At 41.8% G+C, this 14405-nt stretch overlaps 1 protein-coding gene across 1 annotated transcript in view; it reads left to right on the top strand.

The window, feature by feature from the left end:
* The window catches only part of CFAP61 (cilia and flagella associated protein 61), a 253270-nt gene that overhangs the window by 81073 nt on the left and 157792 nt on the right, over positions 1–14405 (top strand). Inside the window, exon 13 of the mRNA XM_060124490.1 lies at positions 404–543. Within this exon, the coding sequence (XP_059980473.1) occupies positions 404–543 (140 nt within the window). The remainder of the gene's footprint in view (positions 1–403; positions 544–14405) is intronic.

Below are 14405 nucleotides of genomic sequence, written 5' to 3'. Positions count from 1 at the left end.
ACAGATATTTTCTCCATATTCTTTTTTTTTTTTTTTTTTGCGGTATGCGTTCCTCTCACTGTTGTGGCCTCTCCCGTTGCGGAGCACAGGCTCCATACACGCAGGCTCAGTGGCCATGGCTCACGGGCCCAGCTGCTCCACGGAATGTGGAATCTTCCCGAACCGGGGCACGAACCCATGTCCCCTGAATCAGCAGGCAGACCCTCAACCACTGCGCCACCAGGGAGGCCCTTCTCCATATTCTTGCAATTGCTTATCCCCTGAATTTTCTGATTACTTTCCAAATGATAGGAATCTTTAACTTGAATACCATCTCCTTTACACATTTTACTCCTATTTAGTGTTTTATGGCAGGAACTTGTTTAGTGATAAATGATTTGTATCTGGTCTCCAATCACGCCAGGACAAGAACTTCTGCATCATTTCTCTGCCACATCTCACCCCTGAGTTTGCCCTCATACAGAACTTCGTGAAGATTGTCCCCTTCAACAACTGCACCCTGGACCAGGACCTCTACGTCTTCCATCGGGCAGGATTGCTCAAGTAAGCAGATGCGCGTTTGGCCGAAAGATAGTCCATGAAATTTAAAAAAGAGAATGGAACAGGAGCTCCGTGACATTTTAATTTAATGATTTATTTTTAAAATTGTCTTATTGGCGGAGGACTTGATCAAGTGATTTTAACCAGTCCATTTAGGGGAAGAGTCATGGTGAAAGTTGCTGGTCTAGTCAGATATTAGAGCATAATCTAACTCCAAAATAGTCAGAACAATAGCCATGTTGACATTTCTATGGCTGGAACAAGGTAACACAAGAAAGAGTCCCACTGCAGACCCCAATAGAGTAAGAATTGAACGTGTGTCTGTGTGTAAAGGTATTATAGACTGATGTATATGATGGCATTTGTGTTACAGTGAGAAAAGGAAGGATTATTTTGTAAATGGTGGGACAAAATAAAGACAGAAATGTTCTTCATATTCTACAGTAAAATAGATTCCCAAGTGATCGAAGAGTTAAATGTAGATATTGCAATAGTTAAAAATTAGAAACTGTTACCTACAGTGCTAGGTTCTGGGCCAGATTCTGAGAATACAGCAATGAACAGCCTACTGGTTGTCCCACATCCTTTCAAAGCTTATAAACACTCCTGTAAAAGTAAAACTGCATCTGCGATGGGTGTACCAGCAGTGGGTCTGTGGGACTATGGAGACGTATCATTGGGAGATGCAGCCCAGTCAGAGGAAGCTTTCCTGAGGAAGGACGCTGAGTTCTAGACAAGGAGTGTGAGTGAAGATTGAACTTGATTGTGCCTCAGGATGGGGAAGGTCTTTTTAGAACATGGAAGAAAAAAATTAAGATTTTTTTTTTCTTTTTTTTTTTTTACTATATGAAACTTCAGAACCACTCTAATTTAATTAAAATGCAGCTGACTAGTGGAAGGATATTTTTAACAAATATAACAGACACAAGGTTGGTATATTTTATATATAAAGAGCTTTAATAAATCAATTAGAAGACTATTTAACACCAAAATAGAAAAACTAACCCCCCCACACAAATGGCCAGACTGTTTGCATATGAAAGAAACAAAAAATCAGTGGGTATTAAAAAATCTTCAAACTTATTGCTAATAAGGGAAAAGAAACAAAAGCAAGAATGAGACATCATTTTTGGTCAGTTGGCAAGAATTAGAATATAGAAACATTCAATTCTAATGAGAAAAATGTAACTCTTGTCAGAATGTAAATAGACATAAAATTTCAAAGGGCAATTTGGCCAGAACATTAAGGTAGTTTATATTTTTTCACTCGTTACTTCCACTCCTAGAAACATATCCTAAGAAACTTGTTGCAGAGATGCAAACAAAAATTTACATCTGAGGATTAAAGAACATTGGAAATACTCCAAACATCCAGTAGTAAGAGAATGTTTAAATACTTTATGGTACCTATAGGAAGTAATCTATAACTATGCTTACAGTTCATTTTAAAACTATCTAATGATTAGAAAATGCTCAGAATGTAATGTTAGGGTAGAAAACCTATCAAATGAAACAGCATTTAAATATGACCAAAATTTCTAAAGAAGGAAAAAATGCTTGAACAAAGTAGACTAAAAGGACACGTGCAGATGTAGTTCATGCCGCCCAGGCCCCCTCGTTCAGGACTAATTTCGCACCTGCGGGATGTGTGGGCACCACCAGCTCAAAGCTGGGTCCCCTGCCGAGGAGACTGCCCTGGACAGAAGAGAGGGCTTTGCCCAAGGTCCACCCTCCTGAGGGCAGCCTGCATCCAGCAACTAGTCTGTGTGTGTGGAGCGGGGGGAGGGACACCTCTGAAGGGTCTTCCCAGGGCCAGGACGCCCCGAGGTGTCAGCTGGGCATTTGTTGTGACCCCGTGGCTTGCAGTCCGTCTTCACCTCTTCCCCGACCTGCCCTGCCCCTCCCCAGAGGTGTGGAGGGTCCCAGGAGCCACCCTCATCACCCCCAGCAGGCAGATCTCTGTGTGAGGCTGCCTCCTGGGGAACCCGGCCAGCGGCGCTAGAGATGGCCCGTGGTTGCCTCGGGGTGGTAGGAGGACTGTCGTGGGTGATTTTTAATTTCCTTTCTCACATTGCCTAAATTTTGGAATTTTCCTATACCAACATTGGATATAGCAAGTGGTTGAAACCCATCAAAGAGGCTTAAGTAACTGGAGAATTTATTACTACACAGAACCAAGGGAAGACTCCGAGGGCAATTCAGGTTCCATACGTGGATTATTAGCCCTGTTGGATCTATCTCTTCCGGGTTGACCCCTTCTCAGACACAGTGGTCACGGGATGAGACCCTTTATCACTTAAGTCCACCAGGTGAAGAGTGGTGGGGATGCTTCTGTTCAGAAGCCCCAACACAGCAGTCTTACTGCATCTCAGTGGCTCAGATTGGCCCTCTGCTGGCTGACTTTGAACCCATCACCGGGGCAGAGGCTGCTGGTTGGCATCCTTGGGTCTGGTCCCAAAGCTCAGGGCTGGGTGGGGGAGGGGTGCATCACCTATACAAATGTGGAGGCTTTTCTGGAGAAATGGGCAATGGAGCTGCTCCCCACACTTCCATCTTGGAATAGGACCAACTCGATCAATAGAAAGTGAACAGTAGATCTATTACAGGAACAATGTCAATACCGTCCATTTTCTATAGTTTAACTTTTTCAAGCTGTCTTATTCACATAGTCTCATTCTTACAAAATATTATGGAGCTCATCAAACTCTGCATTTAAAATGGGTATATTTAATTGTATGTAAATTATGCCTCAGTAAAGCTGTTACAAAATCTTGTGACAAAGGGATTGGTAGAGTAGTTTCAGAGAGCTTTCTCTATAATTGATATATTAGCCTTTTAAGTGAAACTTTGAGGAACCTTCTAAATGATCACTTTATAATTGGGGAATGGTTAAATGAATTTTGGCATATTCATTCAGTACATTATTATGCAGATTTTGAAAAAATAAAAACAGATCTATATCATACTGTATGGAATAATAGCTGGGATGGTGAGAAAAGCAAGGGTCAGATGATAATAGTAATAATCGTAATGACAGCTTACATTTATGGAAGGTTTGTAGTGTTTCAAGGACTTTCTTAATCACTTTCCATGTGTCTTTACGCACAGTGACCTTATTAGCTAGATACCATTATTATTATCCCCATCTTACAGGTAAGGAAACTGAGACACAGAGAGGTTAAGTAACTAGTCCAAAATGCACACAGCAGAAAGTAGCAGAGCTGGAACTGGAACAAAGGCAGCCGGCTTCCAGAGCCAACTCATAACTGCCTCACGTCTTGCTTCCTATGCTGTGTTTTCAGTGTAAAGCTGTTGTAGCAGAGAGACCCTAAAGCACAGTGGCTTGAGCCAGAGGACAGTTCCGCCTCTACCACACAGTGGTCCAGACAGGAACAGGTGGTCTAAGGAGAGTCATGGCTTTTCCCCACAGAGCTGTCCAGGGACCCAGTTACTTCTCTCATTGCTCCTCCATCTCATAGAGCAAGGGTCTCACCTACTGTCTGTGTGGAGAGTCAGGGGTCTGCGAATTTGGATGGGAAGAAAAATTACATCTTTCTGTTACTAACCTCTGATTGAAGTTTGACGTGTCCTTCCACTGTGAATGGAGGCAACAAACCTCAGAAGTGTCAGCGAAGCCGTGACTTTGTAGCCCGTGGAAGCCACGGATATTCTCCTGTCACCTTACGGTTGTCGCAGATGTCTCAAAACATGGATGCTCGTCATACTTTGACATTTCAGTAAATTTATTCTCAACCAAAACTTGTTACTTGATGCATTGATGAGGAGGCACAGATATTACCAAAACACACATTTTAAAAAACATTTTGATAGCTCTACTTGATATAATTTGTTGTCTTTGATTTTACACGTTGAAAAGCATCCGTCTGAGAAGGGGTCCCGAGCATCCCCAGACTGTCAGAGGGGCCCATGGGGCACACAAGTGTTAGACTGCCGTCAGAGTGAGCTCTTTTCCTCTTGGTGCTGTGAGCCGGCTTGGGGCACTGTAGTCACATGTTAGCCACGGGGAAGGGTGCAAAGAGAAAGGGAGGGGAAGACTGTCCTCTTACGGAAGTTACATCACTTCTTGTCACAGTCTGTGCTCGGGAAGTTGGTTGCATGGCCCTGCCGAGCCGCGGGGGAGGCCGGGGGACAAGTTGCTGGAGGGTCAGATGTGCGCCCGGCAAAAACTCAGTTGACTCAGTTATTAAAAGGGAGAAGGCGAGAGGGAAACTGGGGGACCATCGTATCTAGTTTTTATCTTGCATATGTAAAGATGTTCTAGAAGGGTCCACGGGACTTTATTAACCTTTTGTGCTTCTGAGGAGCAGGACAGAGGCGTGAGGGGTGTAGATGGCGACGTACTCTTTGCTTTCTGTCTGTCGGTTCCGTTTGATTTTTTCCATTAATAAACTTTATTTTTTAGAGCAGTTTTAGGCTCACAGTACAACTGAGCAGAAAGTGCAGAGGGTTCCTACAGACCCCTTCCCCAGTCCCCCCAAAGACTCTCCCACAGTTAACATCCCACACCAGAGCTACACCATTTGTACCATCAAGGAACCTACAGGGACTCACCATTATCAACCGGAGTCCACAGTTTACATGAGGGCTCACTCTTCTGTCGTGCACTCTCTGGGTCTGGACAAATGTGCAATAACGTAGCCACCACCATACTATCATACAGAGTAGTTTCTAAAAATGCCCTCTGCTCCCCCTATCCATCCCTCTCTCCTTCCCCACAGCCTCTGGCAACCACTGGTCTTTCTCCTGTCCCCATAGTTTTGCCTTTTCTAGAATGTCATAGTTGGAATCCTACAGTACGTGGCCTTTACAGATTGGCCTCTTTCAGTTAGTAATGAATATTTTAATGTTCCTCCATGTCTCTTCGTGGCTTGATAGCTTATTTCTTTTTAGCCCTGAATAATATTCCATTGTCTAGATGGACCACATTTTATTTATCCAGTCACCTACTGAAGGACAGCTTGGTTGCTTCCAAGTTTTGGCAGTTATGAGTTTCAGCAATTATGAATCTATGTGCAGGATTTTGTATGGGTGTAGGTTTTCAGCTCATTTGGGTATATACCAAAGAGCACAACTTTAGATTGTATGGTAAGAATATTGAGTTTTGTAAGAAACTGTCTCACTGTCTTCCAAAGTCCTCCACCATTTTGCATTCCCGCCAGCAACGAAGGGGAGTTCCTGTTTCCTCACATCCTCGCCAGCATTTGTCAGTGTTTTGAATTTTCGCCATTCTCATAGGTGGGTAGTGGTATCTTGTTTTAATTCGCGTTTCCATACTGACTTATGGTGTTGAGCATCTTTTCGTTTGCTATTTGCCATGTGTATGTCTACTTTGGAGAGGTGTCTGTTCATATCTTCTGCCCTTTTTTAAGATTGGGTTGTTCATTTATGTCTGATTTTTAAAAAATTATGAGCATGCATTACTTCCATAATAGAAAGTGTAGTTAATTTTTAATCACTGAGATTTTAAATTTTACTATGACTCAGGTGAAACTTTCATTAGAATGTTCTTTATGCTCTCTGCATTCTTACATAGAGTGTATTGGTGGCATTTTCTTACGACTTGGGCTTCTCTTTATGAATAAATACACGCTGATGAGAGCAACCAGATGACGGGATCAGGGTCGGGCCATGGGTCTGCCTGAGGTAGTGGTCTTGTTCTTAGTGGCTTAATTACTTAATTCACAGTCATATTCTTTTCTTGTACACTCTCTCTCTTATTTACTATGTACGTGTATTGCTTTTATTAACAATTAAGTTTAAGCTTTTAAAGCGATGAGGCTTTCAACACTTGTCTGGAAATTAGTCCTGGTTGCAGCATGGCCCTAGTTTTTCTTTGCAACCATTTGCAGTGTCAGCTTCGTTTTTGTTTTGTTTTAATCACTTACGTATAAAGTTGGAGCAAATCATGTACACCTGGGTTCTTTTCTGAAAAATTAAAGACTTACAAACCGAAGTAGTTTCTGTGCCTTTAGAAGATCATGACCTTTGTCACCATTCCCATCTGAACCCTCATTGGGAGCTTTCCTTTGTTGCTGTGAGTTTTGTCGCCAGCCCAGTGACAACTGCACACCCGGTTCTCAGCGTGTCCAGTCTTTGCACTTTTACTCTTGTTCCTGTCTCTCTTGTGGCCATGGCAGCAGGTCACTGTTCTCTAGAGCAAGCTTAGATTTTTAATTCTTTAAGTTCTAAACACAAAGAGCTTTACAAATGTTAGGAATGGTAGTTTTGCCTGTAGGATCGTTCAGCTCATAATGGGAACACGATATCAGAACCGGCTTCTTCCCATGCTCTTTTTTTTTTTTTTTTGAAAATCTATAAAAATTATTATTATATTTAACATCTTTATTGGAGTATAATTGCTATACAATGGTGTGTTAGTTTCTCCTTTATAACAAAGTGAATCAGTTATACATATACATATATCCCCATATCTCTTCCCTCTTGCGTCTCCCTCCCTCCCACCCTCCCTATCCCATCCCTCTAGGTGGTCACAAAGCACCGAGCTGATCTCCCTGTGCTATGCAGCTGCTTCCCACTAGCTATCTATTTTACATTTGGTAGTGTATATATGTCCATGCCACTCTCTCACTTTGTCCCAGCTTACCCTTCCCCCTCCCGATATCCTCAAGTCCATAAGTCCATTCTCTAGCAGGTCTGCGTCTTTATTCCCGTCTTACCCCTAGGTTCTTCATGACTTTTTTTTTTTTCTAGATTCCATATATATGTGTTAGCATACAGTATTTGTCTTTCTCTTTCTGACTTACTTCACTCTATAAGACAGACTCTAGGTCCATCCACCTCACTACAAATAACTCAATTTCGTTTCCTATTATGGCTGGGTAATACTCCATTGTATATATGTACCACATCTTCTTTATCCGTTCATCTGTTGATGGACACTTAGGTTGCTTCCATGTCCTGGCTATTGTAAATAGAGCTGCAGTGAACATTTTGGTACATGACTCTTTTTGAATTATGGTTTTCTCAGGGTATATGCCTAGTAGTGGGATTGCTGGGTGGTATGGTAGTTCTATTTTTAGATTTTAAGGAACCTCCATACTGTTGTCCATAGTGGCTGTATCAATTTACATTCCCACCAACAGTGCAAGAGGGTTCCCTTTTCTCCACACCCTGTCCAGCATTTATTGTTTGTAGATTTTTTGATGATGGCCATTCTGACTGGTGTGAGATGATATCTCAATGTAGTTTTGATTTGCATTTCTCTAACGATTAATGATGCTAAGAATTCTTTTATGTGTTTGTTGGCAATCTATATATCTTCTTTGGAGAAATGTCTATTTAGGTCTTCTGCCCATTTTTGGATTGGGTTGTTTGTTTTTTTGATGTGGAGCTGCATGGAGCTGCTTGTAAATTTTGGAGATTAATCCTTTGTCAGTTGCTTCATTTGCAAATATTTTCTCCCACTCTGAGGGTTGTCTTTTCATCTTGCTTATGGTTTCGTTTGCTGTGCAAAAGCTTTTAAGTTTCATTAGGTCCCATCTGTTTATTTTTGTTTTTATTTACGTTTCTCTAGGAGGTGGGTCAAAAAGGATCTTGCTGTGATTTATGTCATAGAGTGTTCTGCCTATGTTTTCCTCTAAGCGTTTGATAGTGTCTGGCCTTATATTTAGGTCTTTAATCCATTTTGAGTTAATTTTTGTGTATGGTGTTAGGAAATGTTTTAATTTCATTTTTTTACATGTAGCTGTCCAGTTTCCCAGCACCACTTATTGAAGAGACTGTCTTTTCTCCATTGTATATTCTTGTCTCCTTTATCAAAGATAAGGTGACCATATGTGTGTGGGTTTATCTCTGGACTTTCTATGTTGTTCCATTGATCTATATTTCTGTTTTTGTGCCAGTACCATACTGTCTTGATTACTGTAGCTTTGTAGTATAGTCTGAAGTCAGGGAGCCTGATTCCTCCAGCTCGGTTTTTCCTCCTCAAGATTGCTTTGGCTGTTTGGGGTCTTTTGTGTTTCCATACAATTGTGAAATTTTTTGTTCTAGTTCTGTGAAAAATGCCAGTGGTAGTTTGATAGGGATTGCATTGCGTCTGTAGATTGCTTTGGGTAGTACAGTCATTTTCACAGTGTTGATTCTTCCAATCCAAAAACATGGTATATCTCTCCATCTATTTGTATCATCTTTAATTTCTTTCATCAGTGTAATTTTCTGCATACAGGTCTTTTGTCTCCTTAGGTAGGTTTATTCCTAGATATTTTAGTCTTTTTGTTGCAATGGTAAATGGGAGTGTTTTCTTTATTTCACTTTCATATTTTTCATCATTAGTGTATAGGGATGCAAGAGATTTCTGTGCATTAATTTTGTATCCTGCTACTTTACCAAATTCATTGATTAGCTCTAGTAGTTTTCTGGCATCTTTAGGATTCTCTATGTATAGCATCATGTCATCTGCAAACAGTGACAGCTTTACTTCTTCTTTTCTGATTTGGATTCCTTTTATTTCTTTTTCTTCTCTGTTTGCTGTGGCTAAAACTTTCAAAACTATGTTGAATAATAGTGGTGAGGGTGGGCAACCTTGTCTTCTTCCTGATCTTAGTGGAAATGGTTTCACTTTTTCACCATTGAGGACGATGTTGGCTTTGGGTTTGTCATATATGGCCTTTATTATGTTGAGGCAAGTTCCCTCTATGCCTGCTTTCTGGAGGGTTTTTTATCATAAATGGGTGTTGAATTTTGTTGAAAGCTTTCTCTGCATCTATTGAGATGATCATATGGTTTTTCTCCTTCAATTTGTTAATATGGTGTATCACATTGATTGATTTGCGTATATTGAAGAATGCTTGCATATCCTGGGATAAACCCCACTTGATCATGGTGTATGATCCTTTTAATGTGCTGTTGGATTCTGTTTGCTAGTATTTTGTTGAGGATTTTTGCATCTGTGTTCATCAGTGATATTGGCCTGTAGTTTTCTTTCTTTGTGACATCTTTATCTGGTTTTGGTATCAGGGTGATGGTGGCCTCGTAGAATGAGTTTGGGAGTGTTCCTCCCTCTGCTATATTTTGGAAGAGTTTGAGAAGGATAGGTGTTAGCTCTTCTCTAAATGTTTGATAGAATTCTCCTGTGAAGCCATCTGGTTCTGGGCTTTTGTTTGTTGGAAGATTTTTAATCCCAGTTTCAATTTCAGTGCTTGTGACTGGTCTGTTCATATTTTCTATTTCTTCCTGGTTCAGTGTCAGAAGGTTGTGTATTTCTAAGAATTTGTCCATTTCTTCCAGGTTGTCCATTTTATTGGCATATAGCTGCTTGTAGTAATCTCTCATAATCCTTTGTATTTCTGCAGTGTCAGTTGTTACTTCTCCTTTTTCATTACTAGTTCTATTGATTTGAGTCTTCTCCCTTTTTTTTTTCTTGTTGAGTCTGGCTAATGGTTTATCAATTTTTGTTTATCTTCTCAGAAAACCAGCTTTTAGTTTTATTGATCTTTGCTATCGTTTCCTTCATTTCTTTTTCATTTATTTCTGATCTGATCTTTATGATTTCTTTCCTTCTGCTAACTTTGGGGTATTTTTGTTCTTCTTTCTCTATTGCTTTAGGTGTAAGGTTAGGTTGTTTATTTGAGATGTTTCTTGTTTCTTAAGGTAGGGTTGTAGTACTATAAACTTCTCTCTTAGAACTGCTTTTGCTGCATCCCATAGGTTTTGGGTCGTCGTGTTTTCATTGTCATTTGTTTCTAGGTATTTTAAAATTTCCTCTTTGCTTTCTTCAGTGATCTCTTGGTTATTAAGTAGTGTATTGTTTAGCCTCCATGTGTTTGTGTTTCTTACAGATATTTTCCTGTAATTGATATCTAGTCTCATAGCATTGTGGTTGGAAAAGATATTTGATACGATTTCAATTTTCCTAAATTTACCAAGGCTTGATTTGTGACCCAAGATATGATCTATCTTGGAGAATGTTCCATGAGCACTTGAGAAGAATGTGTATTCTGTTTTTGAATGGAATGTCCTGTAAATATCAGTTAAGTCCATCTTATTTAATGTATCATTTAAAGATTGTGTTTCCTTATTTATTTTCATTTTGGATGATCTGTCCATTGGTGAAAGTGTGGTGTTAAAGTCCCCTTCTATGATTGTGTTACTGTCGATTTCCCCTTTTATGGCTGTTAGCATTTGCCTTATGTATTTTTTTTTCCCTTATGTATTGAGGTGCTCCTATGTTGGGTGCATAAATATTTATAATTGTTATATCTTCTTCTTGGATTGATCCCTTGATCATCATGTAGTGTCCTTCTTTGTCTCTTGTAATAGTCTTTGTTTTAAAGTCTATTTTGTCTGATACGAGTATTGCTACTCCAGCTTTCTTTTGATTTCCATTTGCATGGAATATCTTTTTCCGTCCCCTCACTTTCAGTCTGTATGTGTCCCTAGGTCTGAGGTGGGTCTCTTTTAGACAGCATATATACGGGTCTTGTTTTTGTATGCATTCAGCCAGTCTATGTCTGTTGGTTGGAGCATTTAATCCATTTACATTTAAGGCAATTATCAATATGTATGTTCCTATTACCATTTTCTTAATTGTTTTGGGTTTGTTATTGTAGGTCTTTTCCTTCTCTTGTGTTTCCTGCCTAGAGAAGTTCCTTTAGCATTTTTTGTAAAGCTGGTTTGGTGGTGCTGAACTCTCTCAGCTTGTGCTTGTCTGTAAAGGTTTTAATTTCTCCATCAAATGTAAATGAGATCCTTGCTGGGTAGCGTAATCTTGGTCGTAGGTTTTTCTCCTTCATCTCTCTAAATATGTCCTGCCACTCCCTTCTGGCTTGCAGAGTTTCTGCTGAAAGATCAGCTGTTAACCTTATGGGGATCTCCTTGTATGTTATTTGTTGTTTTTCCCTTGCTGCTTTTAATATTTTTTCTTTGTATTTAATTTTTGGTAGTTTGATTAATATGTGTCCTGGCATGTTTCTCCTTGGATTTATCCTGTATGGGACTTTCTGTGCTTCCTGGACTTGATTAACTATTTCCTTTCCCATATTAGGGAAGTTTTCAACTATAATCTCTTCAAATATTTTCTCAGTCCCTTTCTTTTTCTCTTTTTCTTCTGGGACCCCTATAAGTCGAATGTTGGTGTGTTTAATGTTGTCCCAGAGGTCTCTTAGACTGTCCTCAATTCTTCTCATTCTTTTTTCTTTATTCTGCTCTGCAGTAGTTATTTCCACTATTTTATCTTCCAGGTCACTTATCCGTTCTTCTGCCTCAGTTATTCTGCTATTGATCCCTTCTAGAGAATTTTTAATTTCATTTATTGTGTTGTTCATCACTGTTCGTTTGCTCTTTAGTTCTTCTAGGTCCTTGTTAAACGTTTCTTGTGTTTTCTCCATTCTATTTCCAAGATTTTGGATTATCTTTATTATCATTATTCTGAATTCCTTTTTCAGGTAGACTGCCTATTTCCTCTTCATTTGTTAGGACTGGTGGGTTTTTACCTTGCTCCTTCATCTACTGTGTGTTTCTCTGTCTTCTCATTTTGCTTAACCTACTGTGTTTGGGGTCTCCTTTCTGCAGGCTGCAGGTTCGTAGTTCCTGTTGTTTTTGGTGTCTGTCCCCAGTGGCTAAGGTTAGTTCAGTGGGTTGTGTAGACTTCCTGGTGGAGGGGACTAGTGCCTGTGTTCTGGTGGATGAAGCTGGATCTTGTCTTTCTGGTGGGCAGGTCCACATCTGGTGGTGTGTTTTGGGGTGTCTGTGGCCTTATTGTGATTTTAGGCAGACTCTCTGCTAATGGATGGGGTTGTGTTCCTGTCTTGCTAGTTGTTTGGCATAGGGTGTCCTGTACTGTAGCTTGCTGGTCATTGAGTGGAGCTGGGTCTTGACGTTGAGGTGAGATCTCTGAGAGATTTTCACCATTTGATATTATGTAGAGCTGGGAGATCTCTTGTGGACCAGTGTCCTGAACTTGGCTCTCCCACCTCAGAGGCACAGCCCTGACGCCTGGCTGGAGCACCAAAAGCCTGTCATCCACACGGCTCAAAATAAAAGGGAGAAAAAAAAGAAAGAAAGAAAGAAAGAAGATAAAATAAAATAAAGTAAAATAAAATAAAGTTACTGAAATAAAAAATAATTATTAAAAAAATTATTTTAAGTAATAAAAAATTTTAAAAAAGAAAGAAAGAAAGAAGAGAGCAACAAAACCAAAAAAATCCACCAATGATAACAGGTGTTAAAAACTATACTAGGAAAAAACAAAAAAAAACGGACAGACAGAACCCTAGGACAAATGCTAAAAGCAAAGCTATACAAACAAAATCACACACAGAGCATACACATACACGGTCACAAAAAGAGAAAAAGGTAAAAAAATACATATATATCGTTGCTCCCAAATTCCACCACCTCAATTTGGGATGATTTGTTGTCTATTCAGGTATTCCACAGATGCAAGTTACATCAAGTTGATTGTGGAGATTTAATCTGCTGCTCCTGAGGCTTCTGGGAGAGATTTCCCTTTCTCTTCTTTGTTCGCACAGCTCCTGGGGTTCAGCTTGGATTTGGCCCCGCCTCTGCGTGTAGGTCGCCTGAGGGCGTCTCTTCTTCGCTCAGACAGGACGGGGTTAAAGGAGCAGCTGCTTCAGGGGCTCTGGCTCACTCAGGCCGCGGGGAGGGAGGGGTGCGGATGCGGGGCAAGCCTGCGGCGGCAGAGGCCTACGTGATGTTGCATCAGCCTGAGGTGCGCCGTGCGTTCTCCCAGGGAAGTTGTCCTTTAAGCAGCGCTCTTAATCCCCTCTCCTCGCGCACCAGGAAACAAAGAGGCAAGAAAAAGTTTCTTGCCTCTTCGGCAGCTCTAGACTTTTTCCCGGACCCCCTCCCGGCTAGCCGTGGTGCACTCGCCCCCTTCAGGCTGTGTTCATGCCGCCAACCCCAGTCCTCTCCCTGCGCTCCGACCCGAAGCCCAAGGCTCCACTCCCAGCCCCGCCCGCCCTGGCGGGTGAGCACACAAGCCTCTCGGGCTGGTGAGTGTTGGTCGGCACTGATCCTCTGTGCGGGAATCTCCCCGCTTTGTCGTCCGCACCCCTGTCGCTGTGCACTCCTCTGCGGTTCCGAAGCTTTCCCCTCCACCGCCTGCAGTCTCCGCCCGCGAAGGGGCTTCCTAGTGTGTGGAAACCTTTCCTCCTTCATGGCTCCCTCCCACTGATGCAGGTCCCGTCCCTATTCTTTTGTCTCTGTTTTTTCTTTTTTCTTTTGCCCTACCCAGGTACGTGGGGAGTTTCTTGCCTTTTGGGAAGTCTGAGGTCTTCTGCCAGCGTCCAGTAGGTGTTCTGTAGGAGTTTTTCCACGTGTAGATGTATTTCTGGTGTATTTGTGGGGAGGAAAGCGATCTCCACGTCTTACTCTTCCGCCATCTTGAAGCTCTGTCAATCAATGTGATTTTTAGTAGACAGTACAGGTGTCTTAATGACTAAGAAAAAAAGGAGCTATGGAGGTCAGAAATCCAGAACACCAAACACTGGGGCTATAGGTGCTGCTGCAGTGGGCTGGCTGGGGCTCGCCTTCCCTCTGCTGCCTCCACCAAGGCCGGGATGCAGCTGGTGGTGGCGGCGCTAGTGGGCGGCTGGACTGCCGTCTACCTGACAGACTTGGTGCTGAAAGTGACAACCTTGGGTCTAAGGACAAGCCCACGGTACCCAGGGTCGGGGCACAAGGCCCGAGGCCTTTTCTCTTCCCCAACCTGCACTGGAGGCAGGTGGCCGGTTCCCACGTGCGGCCTTCCGTGGAGTAAATTAAGCAGAGCCGGTCGCAGTCGGGTTATGGCAGGTCCTACCCGGGAGGCAGGCACCGCTAGCGGGCTCGGAAGTCCATGTGCTGCCAAACCCCATTCTGCACCC

Source organism: Lagenorhynchus albirostris, chromosome 15 (assembly GCF_949774975.1).
Source record: "Lagenorhynchus albirostris chromosome 15, mLagAlb1.1, whole genome shotgun sequence".
In the NCBI taxonomy this organism is placed as follows: Eukaryota; Metazoa; Chordata; class Mammalia; order Artiodactyla; family Delphinidae; genus Lagenorhynchus; species Lagenorhynchus albirostris.
This window is presented reverse-complemented; position numbering and strand designations above follow the sequence as displayed.